The following is a 19,094-nucleotide window of genomic DNA, read 5'->3' on the forward strand; positions in this document are numbered from 1 at the left end:
CCGTGTGAGAGTGTGTACTTGTGTGTGTGTGTAGGCCAGAGAACAACTTGTGGGCATGAAAATCAGGTCATCCCTCTAGGTAGTAGGCAAGAACCCTTACCTACTGAGCAATCTTGACACCTCTTTTGAGAGAAATTTCTCAGGATCGCTCAGGCTGGCCTGGGACGACTTATGTAGCCCAGGCTGGCTTTAGATTTGGCATGCACAACCAGGCCTCTCCTTATGTAAGTACTTGTAAACTTTTCTGTTACCTTGGCTGGATCTCTAAGGGTTTAAAGTATTGTATTTCCTTTTTTTTTTTTTTTTTTTTTTTGTCCTAAAAAATGTTTAATTTCCCTTCTTAAATTAGTTGCCAATTTATTGGTTGTTTGGGAACATGTGATTTAATTTTTACATATTTGTAAAATTTTCAGTGTTCCCCCTGTAACTGATTTCTAGTTTTACACCGTTGTGATTGGAAAAGTGCTTTGTACAGTTTCAGTCTTTCTGAATTCGTTGACCCAATGACTGAGCTATCCTGGAGAACATTCCAGGCATGGTTGAGGAGGTGTGTAGGCTCTCTATCTGATGGAAGCTGTTATGTATTTGGTTATTGATTTTCTGTTTGGATGTTGAGCTCCCTTTTCTTATACCACCATACTTTATATATTGTCTCTGATGTTGGATGCATATATTTATAATTGCTGCACCTTTTTGCTGAATGGGTTCATTTATTTTTATATAGTGATTTTCTCCCTTCCCCAAACTCTGTTCTCTCTCTCTCTCTCTCTCGGCTTTTGACTTGAAGCTGGTTTTATTTACATATAATTATTCCTGCTCTCTTTGGCTTTCCTTTGCATGGGGAATTCCCCTCCATCCCTTCTCCTTCTCTTGATGTGTGTTCTTATTTCTACAGTGAGTCTTGGTGCTGCAGAAATGATGGCTCAGTGATGAAGAGTACATGCTGCTCTTTCAGAGAACTTGAGCTTGGTTCCCAGCACTCATGTCAGGCAGCTCACAACTACCTACAAGACTAGCTCCAAAGGATCTGATGTCTTCTTCTGGCATCTCCAGGCACTGAGAGGACTGGAGGGTGGAGTCCACTTAACTTCAAGGACATCATTGTTGGGTCAGTTCTTGCTGCCACTATTTTGTTAATTGTTTTCAATATGTTGTGTACTGATTCCTTGTTTTTCTCTCCTCCCAGTGTCTTCCTTTGTGATTAAGGGATGTTCCCTGCTTTTGTATTTTGATTCCATGCATTTTATTTTATTTTTTTTAAGATTTTTTTTTGGGGGGGGTTCTTTCAGCTATAGAGTTCCACTTGGTGCTTACCATGAGGCTTATGAGAAACATCTTCTAGGTGATAATACATTACAGGCTGATAGCAACTTAACTTCAACAGCAAAGGAGAATAAAACCCTCAGTGCTGTAACTCTGCTCTTTGCTATCTTTAGGGCCTGGGATGTTACGCTTCCCAGCTTTTATACTTCTCATCACTTTGGAAGTCATTTGCTTGCTATTTCCAGCTGTTTGTCTTTTCCCTTCGAACTGAAGCTGCAATTGACTTACTCTCTCCCATTACATTTTTAGAGCCTAAAACACTTGAGCACCGACTGACTTGCAAGCGTGCTTAGACTTCCGGAAGCTGCGGTGCCGCTCACCAGTGTCCTATTCTTTCAGGCTGCAGAGCTCCCTTGAGCATTTCTTGTAAGACAGGTCAGTGGAGATGAACAGCCCTGGCTTTTGTTTGTTAGGGATGTACTCACGTCCCCTTCGCTCAGAAGGACATCTTTTCTGGGTACAGCATTCTTGTTGGGGAGTCCCCCCACTCCGGCCTCAAATCCTCTGAATATATCATCCCACTTTGCTGTGGTCTGTGAGAGTGCAGAGACATCCGTCAGGGGCCCACACTGGGTGCCCTTACATGAGATTAGCCTTGTTTCTCTGCATTGACCCTAGCTGGAGCCCTTTGACTTTCTGTCACTTGGATATGCATATTGTCATAGTTAGGGTTTTATTGCTGTGAAGAGACACCGCGAACATGGTGGTTCTCATAAAGGAAACATTTAATTGGGGCTGGCTTACAGGTTCAGAGGTTTAGTCCGTTCTCATCATGGCGGGAGGCATGGCAGTCTGCAAGCAGACATGGCGGTGGAGAAGGAGCTGAGCGTCCTACACCTTGATCCGAAGGCAGCAGAAGGAGAGTGTCTATCACGCCGGGCTTGAGCATAGGAGACCTCAAAGCCTGCCCTGCCAGTGACTCACTTCCTCCCAGAAGGCCACACCTGCGGCAACAAGGCCACATCTCCTAAGAGTGCCTATGGCCCCGCACTGAAACACGCGAGTCTGTGGGGGCTACACCTACTCAAACCACCATGTGTATCTTTCTTTATTTTGATTTTCCTGCTGTTTTATTATTCCTTTTAAAAAGATCTTTTTATGTGTGTTTCGTGTATGCCTGCTTGACAGAAAGGGCATCAGAACCCATTCCAGACGGTTGCAAGCCACCACGTGGTTGCTGGGAATTGAACCCAGGAACTCTGGAAGAGCAGCCAGTGCTCTTAACCGCTGAGCCATCTCTCCAGCCCTTTTATTATTCCTTAGGCAAGTTTTCCACATCTTCTTGTCTCTTTTCTCCCATTTGAGTGCCAACGTGAATGATGCAGACATTTGCTTTTTGTGCTATCACATAAATTCTTTAAGCACTCTCTTCCTGTCTCTCCTTCTCTACCTTCCTCTTTTTCTGTTTCCTCTCTTATTTGTTCCTTTTATTCAAGTGTGTGTGTGTGTGTGTGTGTGTGTGTGTGTGTGTACTTGTGTCAGGTGGGTACATGAGTGCTACAGTGCTGGCAGGAAGTCAGTTCTCTCCTTCTACCTTGTGCCTTTCTTCAGGGATTGAACCCGGGTTGTCAGTCTTGGTGGCAAGAGCCTTTACCTGCTGAGCAATCTTGCCTGCTCATTCATTTTCGTTGTCTCTGTCCCTCTCTCGCTCTACCTGTCTGTCTCCTTCCCTGCCTCTATTTTTCTGAGGCAGGCTCTCACGTTATAGCCCTGAGTGGTGTTCAACTCACTCTGTAGACCAGGCTACCCCAGGACTTGCATGTAGCTTCCCAGCACTGACTCCCTGGAACTGAGACTACAGGTGTGTATCACCATGCCTGCTAAGTTCTGTGTATTTCTTCATTCCTTTTCATTCTCTTTTTCTCTCCAACCACATATTCTCAAACAACCCACTTGGAGCTCATGGAGTCTTCTTCTTAATCAATTCTGCTGTCAATGTTGGAGATTAGCATGTTAGCCTTTTTCTTTCTTTCCTTTTTTCACCCTCCGCCTCCTCCTCCTCCTCCTTCTTCTTTTTCAAGACAGTGTTTCCCTGTGTAGTCTTGGCTCTCCTGGAAATCAGTCTGTAGACCAGACTGGCCTTGGATATTGGCTTTTTCATTCATTTTGTTAATTGCTTTTCTCAGCTCCTTGCCTTTTTCTGTTTAACTTTTTGAAATCAATCCGTTGTCAATTGTCTCATTACAGTCATTTATTATTCATTTCATTTATCGTTTTTCCAATGTGTGCTGAGCTTCCTGGAGGTGATTATTTTCAATTATTCTTGTCTCTTCAGGTCTCTGATACCTTCTCTTGTCTCTCTGGCAGAGCCTATTTTCTGGGTTCTTCTGCATCCTTGTGGCCGTGTAGTGCCTCTACATGTGAAGATGTGTTTACTTTAGTCCCCCGCTGTCTTGATTTGTTGCAGAAAACCCTGACAACCAGCCGTTCTCAACCTGTGGGTCATGACCCCAGGTGGGTCAAATGACCCTTTCACAGGGGTTGTATATAAATATCCCGCACATTACATATTTAACCGTCGTGATTCATAACAGAAACAAAATACAGTTATGGGAGTAGCAACAAAAAAATCATTTTCTGGTCGAGGGTCACCACAACATGAGGAATTGTATTAAAGGGCCACAGCGTTAGAAAGGCTGAGACTCATTGGTTTAAACTAAGACCAACAAACTGTCTCTCCAGAGTTCCTGGGCTGACCGCTGACATGGCCCTCATGCCTGGGAGCACTGTGGCCTTTGCAGCATTAGGGGAGTCTACCACGTCCAGGTTATGTTGTCCACATACTCACTGGAGCATGCTCAAGCTCCCTGTGGCCAGCCCCTTACAAAGAACGGAATCCTTCCCCATCACCCACCAGAACCATCAGCTTGAAGAGCTACACTTCAGCGTCTTTATCACAGCTTCTTAAGAACTCTCTTCAACAGCTTCCTGTCTGGACTGTTTATTTTTTTCTATTTCTTTCTCTTTTTTGGGGGGGGTGTGTGAGTGTTTTGTTACAGAAGCCTTCAGTGTCTCTCACTCTCAGTTATGAGTGTGCTGTCATCCATTCCAGGGCAAAAGAAGCTCTCTTGCCCATAGCAGCCAGGGGAAGCATGGATCATGGACTTCAATGATTTCTGGTGGCTGCAGATTGTGTACTTCAGCAAGTTTCCAGGGACAGCATGAGCCACAGAGGTCTTAGGAAGAGACTCAAGAAAACGAACTATTTTTTTAAGCGTTGTATATCTCATTCCCCAGAGTCAGGCGTGGGCAGTGTGTCATGTCGGAGGCAGGACCTGTGTACAGTCCATGCTGCTGTACTCCATCTGGTCCTCAGCCTTACCCAGTCATCATCAGAGAGGCTTCCTCCAGTGGCAGACGGGAACAGACACAGAGATCCACAGTCAGACATTATGAGGAAAGAGTCTAAATGGGAGTTCTCTTTCAAATCCCTCCCCTCAGAGCTCAGGGAATCCGGAAGAAGGGGATGTGGAAAGATTGTAAGAGCCAGAGGGGATGGAGGATACCAGGAAAACAAGGCCCTCTGAACCAACTAAGCTAGGTGTGTATGAGGCCACAGAGACTGAGCAGCACGCACAGGGCTTACAGGGGTCTGCTCTGTGTTTGTAGTAGAGCTATTAGATTTGTATTTTTATGGGACACCTGACCGTGAGCAACAGTCTCTTACTCTTGTGCCCGCTCTTGGGGCTCTTTTCTCTCCTGTTGGGTTGCTGTGCCTAACTTTGATATAATAGTTTTTTTGCTTCATCTTATATTCTATCTTGTCATGTTTGGTTGTTATCTCTTAGAAGCCTCTTATTTTCTAATGAGAGGTAGAAAGGGAGGCGATTTGCAGGGGAGGGGGGACAGGGAGGAATTGGGAGGAGTAGAAGGGAGGAGAAACTATAGTCAGGATATATTATCTGAGAAAATATTAACAAAAGCAGTTTATTTGTATGTGTGTGTGTGTGTGTGTGTGTGTGTGTGTGTGTGGACATCTTGTGGGAGTCAGTTCTCTCCTTCCATCGTGTAGATTGCACTCATGTTGTTAAGCTTGGTGGCCGGTGTCTTTACTTGCTGAGCCATCTTGTCCCTCGTATTTTCACTACCTCAACATACCCAACACTGGGAAAACATTTATGCTTATTGTTTCTGTAAATTTTATCTTCATGAGCATGTGTGGAACACGTGTGCAGTTGTTTTCTTAGAAAGCTGTGCCATGCTGGGTCTCCACTCTTCATTTCTCGGTGAACGACTGATACCTTTCCAGGTAACGGGTGAACGTGGACATCCTCACAAGCTGCATGCTGGTCCCTAGATGTTTGGCTCCTGCTTCTTAAACTGCGCTTATTCACTTTGGTCGGTGGATATCATAGTGTGTCTGAGGCTTCACTATGATAAAGCGGCCAGGAAGAATAGACAGCTATTAATAGTTGATTATGTAAAGGCAGACTCCTAGACGGGGGACTCACTGGCCCTAGCAAACATTCTTTGGAGCCTGCTGTGCATTAGTCTTCTGATGATTTTGCCAGCTCACTGGCCATCCTGGCTAGGTGTCGGTGTCTTTTCCCTACTCTCTTGATAAAGTGAGTATCCACCCTCATTCAACAAATAGGGCTGGTTTGGTACTGAAAACGGCATTTCTTGTTTAAATTTGCTTTGCTTTGCTTCCCAGCTAGGCTGGCTGTGAGGCAATGCTTCGTGAGCATTCTAAGTCTGTGAATTGCTCCTGCGCAGCATGGGCTCCTCTCTCAGGGATCCCGTTATCGCTTGCTGATAGATCTGCTCTCAAGTTCACACAGTGAAAAGTTCAGCGGGTTCATTGGCCACATATGACAAGTGTAATGAAAACCCTTCGTGTCTTAGGGCACTGTGGGGAATTTAGGCCACAGCAATAGTTTCTTGGCTTCTGTTCTGCACCGAGCCCTGGAGATGACGGGCTAATGTAATTATATTTCGAGACAGCAGGTGGCACCAAACGGCAGCTAAGACAAAAAAAATTTAATTACTGTCTATTAATTACTTAAAATATTGCATTTCAAAATGGCATTTCCATGTACACACACTCACGTGCGTGCACACACACGCACACACACACACACACACACACACACACACATGACTCGAATTTAATTGCTTCAATTCGCAACTTTTATTCTCTCTCCCTTTTCTCTCCTGCTGACTCTCTTCTACTTTCTGTTTTAAAGAGGACATGATGCTGTGAGAGTGTGTATGTGTCCTTTGAAAGATCAAGCAGTGTTTTTAACCACTGAGCCATCCATCCAACCCAAGAAAACAGTTTTATTGGCCAGTAAACATTAGGCCATGACGTGACACACATCACGTGTGACCCGCTAGGAGACTGCAAGAACAGGGTCCCCAGAATTAAACCATCCACAGCCAGCAAAGACCATGCCCCTCTCAGAGCCTGTACCAGGCACATAGTCGGCCGCTGTGGGCAATCTGCAGCAACCCCATATTCCACACCCAGCATTAAAAGAAAAGACATGTTTACATAACATGAGTTTTTAAAGAAACCGAAACTCCCACCACGTGTGTGTGTGTGTGTGTGTGTGTGTGTGTACTTTCGTGTGCCACAGCACACACGCGAGTTGGTCTTCTCCTGCCGGGTGGGTCTCAGGGATCGAATTCAGCTCATTAGGCTTGCTGGCAAGCATCTTTCCTCGATGGCCCTGAGGCAAGCACGCCTTCTTACACAGCCAAGTGGATAAAACCCAGCAGACCGTGTTCTCAAGAGCTGCCAAATAAGGAGACGTGAGAGATGCTTAAGTTTTGTGCCATCTGCGGTAGAAACCCACTGGAGGGTGTTAGGAAGGCTGTGATCTGTGCGAACATGTGTGTTCAAGGGAGATATAAGTCCTATCTTGTAGTTTTTGACAATTTCTATGATATATATATATATATATATATATATATATATAATTTTATTTTATTATTTTTTTTGGCTGATATCATGCTAGAGAGTAATGGAATCAGAGGAGTTGAGAAGAGATATTCAGAAATCTCTCAGGAGATGGTAAAAGCATTTCAGCAGACCACTGTGTATAATTTATTTGCATATATTTTAAAAATGCCCTTTTAGCCACATAGGTTTGTGACAGTAAATGTATAGTTATATACAGATTTCCATTTGGGAGCATCAGTGTAGATAATGAAGGAGGACTGGATGGTAGGCAGAGAGAGGGATGTAGGTTGCTTCCAGCATTTCTTAACAATCATGAGATATTTTTTGAAGTGGGATTTTCTCTGAGATTGTAATGTTTTTGTTTAATATAACCTTGTATTCCAGCTTTAGTGGCTTATAGCTAAGATTGTATCTTATATAGGTAAGATTGAATCAGATAATCACAAAAGTAACTCAGGGGTAATTACTGTGTTCTTAAACATTATCATCATCTTTTCTGTTTGATGCTTTTCCACAAAGCCCCAAGTAAAATTTCCCAAGTGGATTACAATGTAGAGAATCCATCCACAGAGAGACAAGGCTCAGCTAAGTATAAGCGGCTACATTTGATTCGAGAAAATCAAGTTTTTACAGGTCACCTAACCGGCAGATCTGACCTGTGGCTACATGAGTGGGAGGATGGTCATGAATACACTCCAACACATTTGCAGATCACAGCATCACACTGCAATGTCAAAACACTCAACACCCCGACTAACGTGTTTCTCTTTATTGAGCGTTAAGACTTATATTTGCTATGATATAACCCTAAAGACAAATGGATGAGAGGCCCCATCCACCCCTGAGGATTCTAAGTAGTTAAAATCCTTTTTAAAGCAGGGGTGGATGATGGGGGTGGGGGTGAAGAAGAGGGGTTTTCTTCAGTGTTGTATTGGTAAGATGTCTACTCGCCCGTAAGCAACTTTAATGGTGAAACTTTTTGGAACACACACACACACACAGAGACACAGCACACACACAAACACACATACATGCGTTCACACAATGCACACACAATTACATGTATACACATGCACACACACACAAGATGTGAAAATAGAAGGAGGACTCATTGGAAAGAGGATGGGGATCAGAAGTGGAGGGGACGAGAGAGTGTACTGGGAATATGATCAAAATGCATGACCTACGAGCACAAAAATGTCACAAGGAAGCCCATTATGATGTAATATTAAAAGAGCAGCCACAGAACCACAAGGCTCTATTAAAATAATTTGGATTCTAAGCCAACATTTGCCCTAATTTCTCTTATATTTGGAATGCTGTTTTAATATACATTTACAAGGGCAGTAGTTTTTGAAAAGCAAATCACTCTAAGTACTGAAATTGAACCCAAATTAGCACTTACTGGATGTCAACCTCACTGGACACTTTGCAACAACTTGTTTCATCTTTATACTTGGAAACAAATGCTTTCTTTAGTCCCAGTTACAGACGGAAGAATGCACCGGGCACACATTTGCCAGTTATGACAGGTCCTAGGCATCTGATGTCAAAGCGGGGCTGATTAATGTGCCCGTGGAAGCACTTCTATTCTCTCTGACCTTGTCTGGAGATCCCTGTGAAAAACCTAAGGGGAAGACCTCTTAATTAGTTTAGAAACTTTTCACGTAATTCCCAAGCTGCTAGCCGCTCACATTCGGCAGCTCTGCCACGAACCTTTCAAAGACAAGACAACGCCAGCCACTAGAGATGAATTGCTCAAGGAAGGTTTATTGAGTGTAAAGAACTGTTAACAGATGGCTTTGGGGTAATCAGGTGAGCCCCTCACATCCACAAGTGACAGCTCTCCAGACGGGTGGGGAGTTCCGTTGCTGATGGCTCGAAAGGAGAAAGGAACAGGAGACGACAGGACAGACATTTTTCCACGGGCTTGCTTGTTTCCCAAGACGTGTTTCACACCTTGTCTTCTCTGAGGCGTGTTTTCTTTTTTTGCTTATGATCTTCCTTAATTGCTTTGAGGTTTCTCTTCCAGGGAGTGGAGCCTTGTGGTTAATATCTTGCTGCGCTGGTCCACCTCCTCCAGAACTTTCTTCACCACTATGGCTTTGGCTGAATCTGAAAATTCCAAGTTAGATTTTAAAGCGCGAGAAGAAAATGAGTAAGAAGTTACATAAAGGAATAAGAAGGCTTCTCTCTCTCTCTCTCTCTCTCTCTCTCTCTCTCTAAAATAGGTTAGAGTATGTAGCAAGCACACTTGACTCATCTTTGGTGACTTTTGATTGCTTGGTTAGGCCAGATCATGGTGGCGTTTTGACATTTGTTTTAAAAATAAGCAAACACGTCTAAAGTTAGACACCTAGCATGCAGCCATTTCCTGCTCCAAGTCTGACTGTAGCATAGACAATAATCTGTGTACTTGAAGTAAGGTAGGCTGACCCAAGAACGGAGTTTCGTTTTCCTTACCTTTGATTTGACTTCCGGCATTCCCAGCTCCGTAATCTTTAGACTTGTAACTCGCAGACTTACAAGCCCTGCGAAAACACCACAAAAGAGTGAGGTGGAGAGGAAACCCTTCTGTTCGAGAGCCAGTGTGAGAATTTCTTCTGCTCTTTCGAGAACATAATACCCAGTGGGTGACAGCCGAAACGGCTCTACTTTAATGTCAAGGAGCGATAGTTTAATCTTCATTTCCTGGGGTTGGATTTTTGCCAGATGCTGCTGATTCGTTTCTCGAATCAGGGTTAAGTGGGATGCCTAACACTCGGCATCCGTGGTAACAGAGACAGCCACATTTGTTCATGGTCACAGTCTGGTCACAGATCTAACTGTTAAGTGCATTTGGGGATAGTCACCCCTCAGGCTCAGGGGAGACAGGTTCTAGGACTGCAATGGATTCCGAGTCACGTGTTCAAAGGCCATCGAAAGGACTCCGTACTTTGTACATAGAACCCACACACATTTCTCCTTGAATCTCATTGGTCACGTCCAATGCTGACTGCAGGACGAAGGCTGTGCAAGTAGCTGCTGCCCCTTAAGAGGAAGACGAAGGGGGAGGCCCGTGCACGTCCACCCCCAGCACAGTGTTTTCTTTGTGATAGTTTTCTACTCCGGGTGCTGGAATCCACCGATGTGGCAGAGGCGGACAGGGCGAGCAGAACGCACAGGGCATTTCCCATACAAACGGAGGTACCTACCCTTCATCTCCTCCAATGAGGAGGCAGTAGGTCTCGATCTCCTTCTCCAGGTGGGCCTTGACGTTCAGCAGCTGCTCGTACTCCAGCTTCTGGCCCTCGGTCTCCGTCCTGACCTGGTGCAGCTGCTCCTCCAGGGCGCCGATCTGCGCCTGGATCTGAGCCAGCTGTGTGCAGTAGTTGCCCTCGGTCTCCGTCAGGGAGCACTCCAGGGAGTGTTTCTGTCGGGAAGAACACAGAGAGGGTGATAGGGAGGCACAGACGCTCGGTTACTTGTTAGCCATGCGTCATGGCGCAGGACTCGAAATTTGTAACAACTTTAGGGAGAGGGAGGAAATTCCTTCCAGACCGTGGCCAGCAGAGACTGCAGTTCAATCTCCAGGGTTTGGAGCGTGCGCTTCATTTCCGTCAGCTCATTCCTGGCGGAGGTGGTGGCGCCCACGTCCTCGGTGATCTGCTGCTGCAGCGAAGCGCTCTGAAATGGCATCCGAGAGGGGGCAGGTCTTAGTTATGGGAACAACACTAAGACTTTTGGGGATGGTGGCGTCGGGTCAGAGTTACCTTTTCCTGGAACCAGGCCTCGGCGTCCCTGCGGTTCTGCTCGGCCAGAGCCTCGTACTCGGCTCGCATGTTGTTGAGCAGGACGGTGAGGTCCACGCCAGGGGCCGCGTTCATCTCCACGTTCACGTTGCCCCCGGCCGCGCACTGCAGGGCCTGCATTTCCTGGAGACACACAGGTGTTGAGCTGAAGTCAAGCCAGACTTTGAGGGTGTCTAAGCCTAGCGTTGGCAGAATTCTTGTCCTGGTTTTCCCTCCTTGGCTCTGCAGCGACCATCTCTCCGTATTTTTTATAGCTCCTATCCGTTTGATTTACCTCTCGAGGCCGGTGGAGATACTACCTCTTCGAGTAGCCTGCTTCATTCCGGAAGAATCTTAAAGGGTCCAGAGCCCTTTAGTATTGTTTTAATACTGACTATTGTTGCAGCTCCCGGGGGCTGCAGGTCCTCAGTTTAGCTCTGCTGCTCAGAATAAGCCTTCATTCCTTCCCAAACACAAGTGCTTAAACCATTTAAAAGAGTTGCCCTCCGGCTCTTATTTGGATTGTTTAAATCAGCACTTTCGGTCTGTCTTCTTTGATCAGGCAGAGGCCACCTTGAACGTTCTCAGCCCTCAGCTGCTCCCTGGAACACACAGCCTGAGTATAATCTGGAGGGTGAGTTCAGATAACTCATTTAAATAGATAAACAAGTGTGGGTGTCCAGGGAAGGAAGGATCAGCTGTTTGTTAAGTTTACACACTCATTAAAAAGACCCCTTCTGGATTTTTCAGTCAGACAGATCTCCTTGTGCTTTCTGGTCCTGGCCAGTTGTAGCTATATAAATTTGGGGGGAGTTACGATTTGTCTGAAAATTGAAGCGAACTAAAAAAAAAAAAAAAAAAAAAAATTCTCTGGGTGGTTTTAAGAGAACTGGAAGGATTAGGGATACTACTGTGGCTTTGCAATGTTGTTTGACACATGAATGCTGCTTATCATGATCCCTGTCGTCTTGAGAGCAGGAGTCTGGTCTGCTGTCAAAGACTACCCAGTATTCTGTCTGTGTGGCGTGCCCTCGGCTGAGGTGATTCTAAGAGTACACACAGCAGGTCTCCCTGCCAAGTCTATGCAAACAGAAACAGCAGAGACCTTCCTGCCGTCTGCTGCAGAATTTCTGCTCCCAAAAATCAGGGCAGCTTCCTGGCCTCCGTGAAGCTGGTCCCCAGGCGGTCCTCTTAACTCTCTGATAGACTCTGTATTACTGTCTCTGCGTGGGGCTTTAAAGACCACAGGATTTAGTAAAAGCTTCACCAGTTCAAGAAAAGAAAAAAAAAAAATGATGACAGCAAAGGGAAATCTATGGAGCCTTCCATAAGCAAGGTGTCTAAAAAACAATTCTCCTAATTCATCACCAATTCATTGTGTAACTAGCATGGATCATAGTCACATGTGGGCTCATGATATCTTCGACTAGTTAAAAAATACCAAAGACATTTAAAAGACATTCTCTCCATCTTTTCAGAACAGAAAATACTGATGGTAACAACAATGGCATCACAGTCAAGTGAGCACTCCAGAAGGATGCTACGTGCCTGGAGGTTGAAGCTGCTACAGTTTAATTGTAGCTTCACTTTTATCATTGTGTCCATTAACACTATTTTAAGTGCTAAAAGGGACATGTATATCACACTCCTCCTCCCCTCAAGGCTCGGTCGGGAATATTTGTGGAAGAAAGGACAGAAAGCTCGGAAGAAGCCGAGGTGGGCCGTAATGCCAGGGAAGCAGTGATTTCTGGACACAGCAGGGCAGTTGTGTGTATGAATTCACGGGACAGTGACAGCATTCATGAGACTTGCACAGGCTCAAGCAGGGAGGACTTGGAGAATTGGGCATAAAATCCTACCCCTGCTGAGGGGCTGTTGGCACTTGCTAGCAGCTGGGAGGGGGAGAGTCGATTTTCTCCAGTGATGTGACCCCTGGTTGGTGTTGAACTCCAGGCCCCCATTTCCAAGAGTCATTAAGCAACGTAAATTGGCCTTATGTGGGTGGGGGAGAAGAAAAATCAAAGTGGGGTGGGTAGGGAGGTGGGAGGTGGAGAGGACAGAAAGAGGGGAGGGTGGGGGGGGGGGAGGGTGAATACCATCAACAGATATGGCTTGGAATTTTCCGAAGAATTAATGCAGATATTATTTTAAGAAGGAATATATTAATATTCAGACTGTATACTTAGTGTATGAAGTTAATGCGCGCTGCTATTAGATCCAGTTTTGGCCTTTAAAGCACATTCATGTCATCAAATTGCATATAATTGTCTAAGTAGACCACTTAACTCAGCTATAATGACAGCCGGCCACGGATCTTAGAAGCCCGATTTTTTTTTTTTTCTGGAAAGCGTGCTCTTGGCCCCAGCCTTGGGAAAATGGGCACAAGAAAAAGGGCGAATATATGCAGGCAAACTCAACACCTGCAAAGGCAAGCTGGCCTCCTGAGGGCTTCACAGGGAGTCTTTAGACCAATCTCTTGCTTTATGAATGGGGTGTTAGCTGCTGAGAGGCGGACCGCACGCAGAAGCAGAGCCGAGCCAGCCCGTTGGCCCTTACCTCTTTGTGGTTCTTCTTGAGGTACGTCAGCTCCTCGCTCAGGGTTTCATACTGAATCTCCAGGTCAGTGCGGCACAGGGTGATTTCATCCAGAACTCGGCGCAGCCCATTGACGTCGGCCTCCACGCTCTGGTGGAGAGCCAGCTCATTCTCATACCTTCAAGAGGGTCAGGGATTTCCTTCAGTCGGTCACACGGCTGGAGACCATCGCCAGCCACGGATATACTCGGGACTTCTGAGGTGGCGAGTCTGGCCACTTTTGTGACTTCTGTGAAGTCTATTATGCACTTACTTACCGTTTTTTTTTTTTTTTTTTAATGTGAGAGGCATTTGACAAAAAAAGAAAGTAGGTTACTGGGCACTAGTTTTAAAAACAATCACTAAAACTAGCCAATGTATAGGCAAGTGATAAAACTCTGTTTCTTCCTTTTTTTGTAAAAGGATCTAAGATATATATATATATATATATATATATATATATATATATATATATATATGTGTGTGTGTGTGTGTGTGTGTGTGTGTGTCTTGATTATACCCCTAGCTCCCTAGCTATCCACTCCGACTTCTCTTGGCTAACCCCCAACATGACCCCTCCCTCCCATTTTCAGGTCTTTTTTTTTTTAACCCAGAGCCCAATCGTCACTGGCTGCTGGGGTCTTGACTGATCTCATTGGCTTGGCTTTGTTCAGGTAACTGTAGCCTCATCCAGGATGTGAATACAGCCGCTTTTCACGGTGTTTCTCCCATCCTCTAGCTTGTACATTCTTTCCACCCGCCCCCACCCCCATGTTCATCCTGCTTATTTTAGATCCAAGTGCCTTCCAGTGCTGGAGGGAGAGTGACTAAGTATTTGATGGGGAGATTAAAGAGAAATCTGAATGAAGACGGCAGGAATTCCCATGGATTCCCTGCACCCTGTGGTGGCTTACTTGAGTCTGAAGTCATCAGCTGTCAGCCTGGCATTGTCAATCTGCAGAACAGCGTTGGCATTGCTGGTGGTGGAGGTGATGATCTGGAAATTGGGAGTTTGACTTATTTTTTTTTTTTTTTACAAGGCCACTTATCACAATAATTAAAAAAGGCAACGTTTTATTTTTAATGTTAAAAACACCAATGATAAAAATTAACACCCTTGGCTATCTGCCGAGGGCGTTCTTAACACGAGGTTAAGCCCTTGAATCTACCTCATGATTATTTCCAAGGCTAAAGTGAAATGCGGTCAAAAACACCACAGATAAAGATGCAGCATGTTTTTTACTTTTTCAGTAAAAGAGATCAGATAGCAAACTACATATATGTGACTGCAAAAAAAATATAATTTCTTACCTGGTTTTTAAGATCATCGATGATGGGGAAGTATCTACTGTAGTCGTGATCGAGACCCCGGCAGGAGCCTGGTCCAAATTTTTCATACCAGCCCTTGATCTTCTGCTCCAGGTCAGCGTTGGCCTCCTGCAGTGCTTGCACGTTCTCCAGGTAGGAGGCCAGGCGGTCATTGAGGTTCTGCATGGTGACCTTCTCGTTGCCGGAGAGGAGGCCCCCCTCATTCACAGTGAAGCCGGCACAGGAGCTGGCCGCCCCTGTGTTTCCTCCCGTGGAACTGCTCCCAAAGGCGCAGGAGAAGCCACTTCCAATGCCTGAGACGCCACAAGTATTCCCAGCCCCAAAGCTGGCTCCCCTGAGCGACCCTGAGCTGGGACGGGCATAGGATCTCCTGGATCCGCTGGAAAGGCGAAGAGACATGGTCTCGGGACAGGAGTGTCACAGAACTGTGTTCTTGAGAGTCAGAATGGAGTGCCTTCTGACCCCGATGGTTTCATTTGTCTTTTTATAGACAGTTCTCCAGGGTGTCCTATGAAATTCTGCCTACATAGGGGAAAGCCTGGCTTGCCAGCCTCAGCAAGTTAGCGTAATTGGATGGTTTTTTCTAATTAGTGACTTTGTTGGGTTCCTTTCTGCAGAAGGGCAGTTGCCCCTAGCTTGGTGTTTATCTGAGAAATGGATCTGGGCGGAGCAACGTCAGGCTCATTATTACAATTTGAAATTGCCAGTGAGTCATACTTCACTTCCAGCCTAAGCAGATAACGCTCCTGGCTCTGTCACAGAGCAGGAAATTTGGCATCGGGGAGTTTTGGGCTGTCCCGCCAAGGCAGGTTCTGAAGTTTCTGAGAGTCGGCTTTGGTTCTCCAGTTCTTCCTTCCCTCGGTTGAGAAGAGCAGCAGCCATAATTTTCCAGTCTGGTCCTTCAGCCACTGGGTCGTGGTTGGTCCGCTTGTTCTGAATTCCTCGCGTGACGATTTCCGATGGGAAACCAGCTTCCACCCCGCTGACGCGTGCTTTGTTGACGCTTAGGAGCGAGCATAGTTGTCCTCTCCTCTCATCCATTTTGGTAATTAGGAACACACCCCCTAATTGCTGTTATGTTTTGTGGGAGTCTGGAAGGACATCAGCTTACTTCCTGACCCCACGAAATTCGAGGCTAGCTTGGAAGGAGCAACTTCGTCTGTCTTTCGGTGTGAGGTTTATTTAGCTCAGGGGAAAGCCATGGAAGGCTAACTAACTATTGGGTATGGGTTTCAGTATATTTATTGAAAACCCTAAATACGAAAAACCCGCATTTAAATGACAGTTTGAAATGTCATGTAAAGGACAATGTAAAATGTGCTGTTTCATTACGTACACACACGGCGGAATGACTAAGTCCGGCTAATTAACATATTCATTCCTCTCTCATATTTTTACAGTGAGAACACTTAGGACGCACTCAGCAGTTTTCAAGCAAAACATTCATTGTTTTTTAATGTAGTCACCTAATTGTATAATCCTTCTCCTAACTGAAATTTTGTGCCCCTTGACCAACATTTCCCCCCTGGAGCTTCCATGTGATTAGTGGGGTGGAATACCCTTTCCATAGCTCTCCCGGCAGTTTCTTTAAAGGAATGTCTTTTAAATTAGGCTACTTTCTTGTTATTGAGCTGAAGACTTTATATATATTTTGGATACTAATTTTTATATAGTTATAATTTATATATAGTTTTTACAGTTTGTATATTTATAACGTATAAAATGCCTATATGTTGTTTTGTATTTCATGGGATAATATTGACATATTTTGGATACTAACAATCTTTTTAAAATGTATATATTTATTTATTACAATTTATTCACTTTGTATCCCTACTGCAGCCTCCTCCCTTGTCTCCTCCCAGTCCCACCCATCCTCCCTCTTCTCCCCCTATGCCCTTTCCCTAGTCCCTTGATGGGGGAGGACCTCCTTTCCTCCTATCCTTTCCTCCAGATAGGAGGACCTCCTATCTGACCCAAGCCTATCAGGTCTCATCAAGGCTGGTCGCATCATCTTCCTCTGTGGCCTGGCAAGGCTGCACCCCCCAGGGGGAGGTGATCAAAGAGCCAGCCACTAAGTTCATGTCAGAGACAGCCCCTGTACCCCTTACTAGGGAACATACTTGGAAACTGAGCAGCCAATGGGCTTCCTTTGAACAGAGGGGGTCTAGGTCCTCTCTATGCATGGTCCTTAGTTGGAGTATCAATCTCTGCAGGCCCCCCTGGGCCCAGGTGTTTTGGCTCTGTTGTTCTCCTTGTGGAGTTTCTGTCCCATCCAGGTCTTTCTATCTCCTTCTTCTTCCATAAGGATTCCGGCACTCTGCCCAAAGTCTGGCTATCAGTATCTCCTTCAATACCACCAGGGTATTGAAGGTAGAATCAGAGGTCCTCTGTGGAAGGCTCCTGCCCTGTTCCCTGGCTTCTCCTACTTCTGATGTTTATCCTGTTTGCTCTTCCGAATGAGGATTAAGCATCTTCCCTAAGGTCCTCCTTGTTGTTTAGCTTCTTTGAGGCTAACTAACAGTCTTATTAGAGACTGAGTTCTCAGTGTTTTCTTACAGTGTAAGGGCCAGTTCTTTACTCTGTCCTATGTTCTGAGGAACCTTAGTGTTTTTGTAGTCCATTTTGTAATTTTGTATTTGTTGACTACATTTTTAGTTTAGTTTTTTTTTTTTTTCCGTTTGCCACATTTCCAGAGGACTTAAGTTTGATTCCCGGCACCCATATTAGACAGCTCACAATTGCCTGTACCTCCAGTTCCATAGGGCCTCCATAGAAATTCACACATATGTGGCCCACACACACAGATTCTCACACACACACACACACACACACACACACACACACACACACACACACTAAAGATAAAAATAAATCTTAAAAATGTTTTTCCAGACATGTCAGGACATTTTCTCTTATGTTTTCTCCAGTAACCTTTTATTTTCAGGCCATATATTTAAGTGTTAAATCCATTGCACATTGATTTTTGTACATAGGACAAGGCGAGGACCTAAAGTCTCCATTTCCCCTCCAGTTTTCACCGTTATCTATTGAAGAGACTGTCCACTGTGTATTCTGTACATGCGCCCTAAAACAAATTGATTGTAAATGCATGGATTTATTTCTGGTTTTTTTAATTTTCTTCCACCAGGCTGTAGGTGTGCTTTCGTGTTTTAACATATTTTAAATTACCGACATTGGTAGTAGGTTTTAAGGTCAAGTGATGTGATATCTGCTTAATTTTTTTCTTCTAACTGTTCGAGACTGTCTGCGGTCTCACATGAACTTCAAGATTGTTTTTCTATCTCTGTGAAAGCTGTACTGTGGTTCGTAATAGAGATTTCATTGAATCTGTATACCAACATTTTAATGACTTCAATTCTTCTTATCCGTAAGCATGAGATATAGTTTCATTTATTTTTGTCTTTTCAATTTCTTTTTTGCATTGGTTTAAAAAGATTTTTACTTACTCTCTTGAGACTTTCATGCAACGTGTTTTGATATTTACCCTCCCTCCAGCTCCTCCAAGATTCACCCCACCCTCTACCTCTCCAATTTTCTGTTCTCTTAAAAAAAAAAAAATAATAACCCCTTGGCTTCAATTTGTGTTGCTTCTATACTCCCTGGGTGTGGGGCCAGGAGCACATAGAGGAAGAGACTGCCCATTAGGAGCCATATCCTTAAAGGAAAACGAGTTCTCCCTCCCTTAGATGCCATCAGGGTCTGCGGCAGCTCCTACTTCAGGGAGTTGTTAGTGTAAAGATCCTTCACTTCCGGCATTACGTATTCTCCTTAGGTACTTTCGGGCTGTGGTAAAGGGATTGCTGTCTTTCTGCGGTGCCCTGTTACTACTGAGTAGAAACGCTGCTGGCTTTCGTGTCGATGTTCTCTACAGCTTTACCGCATACGTTCATTAGCTCCAGCAGTGTCTGATAAAGCGTTATACAATGCGTGCGTGCACACGCCGGAGGCCAACGTCCTCCATTGTTCTCTACTTACATCTTAAAGAGGTTATTACCATTGCCTGTGCGTATTTAGTGCATTTGTGACGTGTGTGCATTCCACAGCGCGTGAATGCATGGATTTTAGGGCTTGAGCGCAGGTCCCCGGGCTTGCGTGGCAAGTGCTTTAACCACTGAGCTGTCTTGCCACCTGCCTCCACTTTCGTCTTTGAGATAGGACCACTTAACTAA

General features: G+C 45.0%; 1 protein-coding gene across 1 annotated transcript; it reads right to left on the reverse strand.

The window, feature by feature from the left end:
• Window positions 1-8,989: 8,989 nt before the first annotated feature.
• Window positions 8,990-15,300, reverse strand: Krt25 (keratin 25). The gene is made up of 8 exons (XM_055620076.1): window positions 14,884-15,300; window positions 14,487-14,569; window positions 13,555-13,711; window positions 10,981-11,142; window positions 10,769-10,894; window positions 10,423-10,640; window positions 9,692-9,759; window positions 8,990-9,343 (listed from the first exon to the last, which is right to left on the reverse strand). Exons 1-8 carry the CDS (start codon window positions 15,298-15,300, stop codon window positions 9,234-9,236), a joined length of 1,341 nt encoding a protein of 446 aa, XP_055476051.1. The 3' UTR covers window positions 8,990-9,233.
• Window positions 15,301-19,094: the final 3,794 nt, after the last annotated feature.

The sequence above is a fragment of the Psammomys obesus genome, unplaced genomic scaffold (genome assembly GCF_907164565.1).
Source record: "Psammomys obesus unplaced genomic scaffold, mPsaObe1.curated_primary_1811, whole genome shotgun sequence".
NCBI classification, from domain to species: domain Eukaryota; kingdom Metazoa; phylum Chordata; class Mammalia; order Rodentia; family Muridae; genus Psammomys; species Psammomys obesus.

Coding starts and splice junctions, on each gene's coding strand:
- Krt25 (XM_055620076.1), bottom strand. CDS start 15,300: ATGTCTCTTCGCCTTTCCAGCGGATCCAGGAGATCCTATGCCCGTCCC. Junction 14,570..14,883: donor TCGATGATCTTAAAAACCAG/GTAAGAAATTAT, acceptor CCCAATTTCCAG/ATCATCACCTCCACCACCAG. Junction 13,712..14,486: donor GCTGATGACTTCAGACTCAA/GTAAGCCACCAC, acceptor ACCCTCTTGAAG/GTATGAGAATGAGCTGGCTC.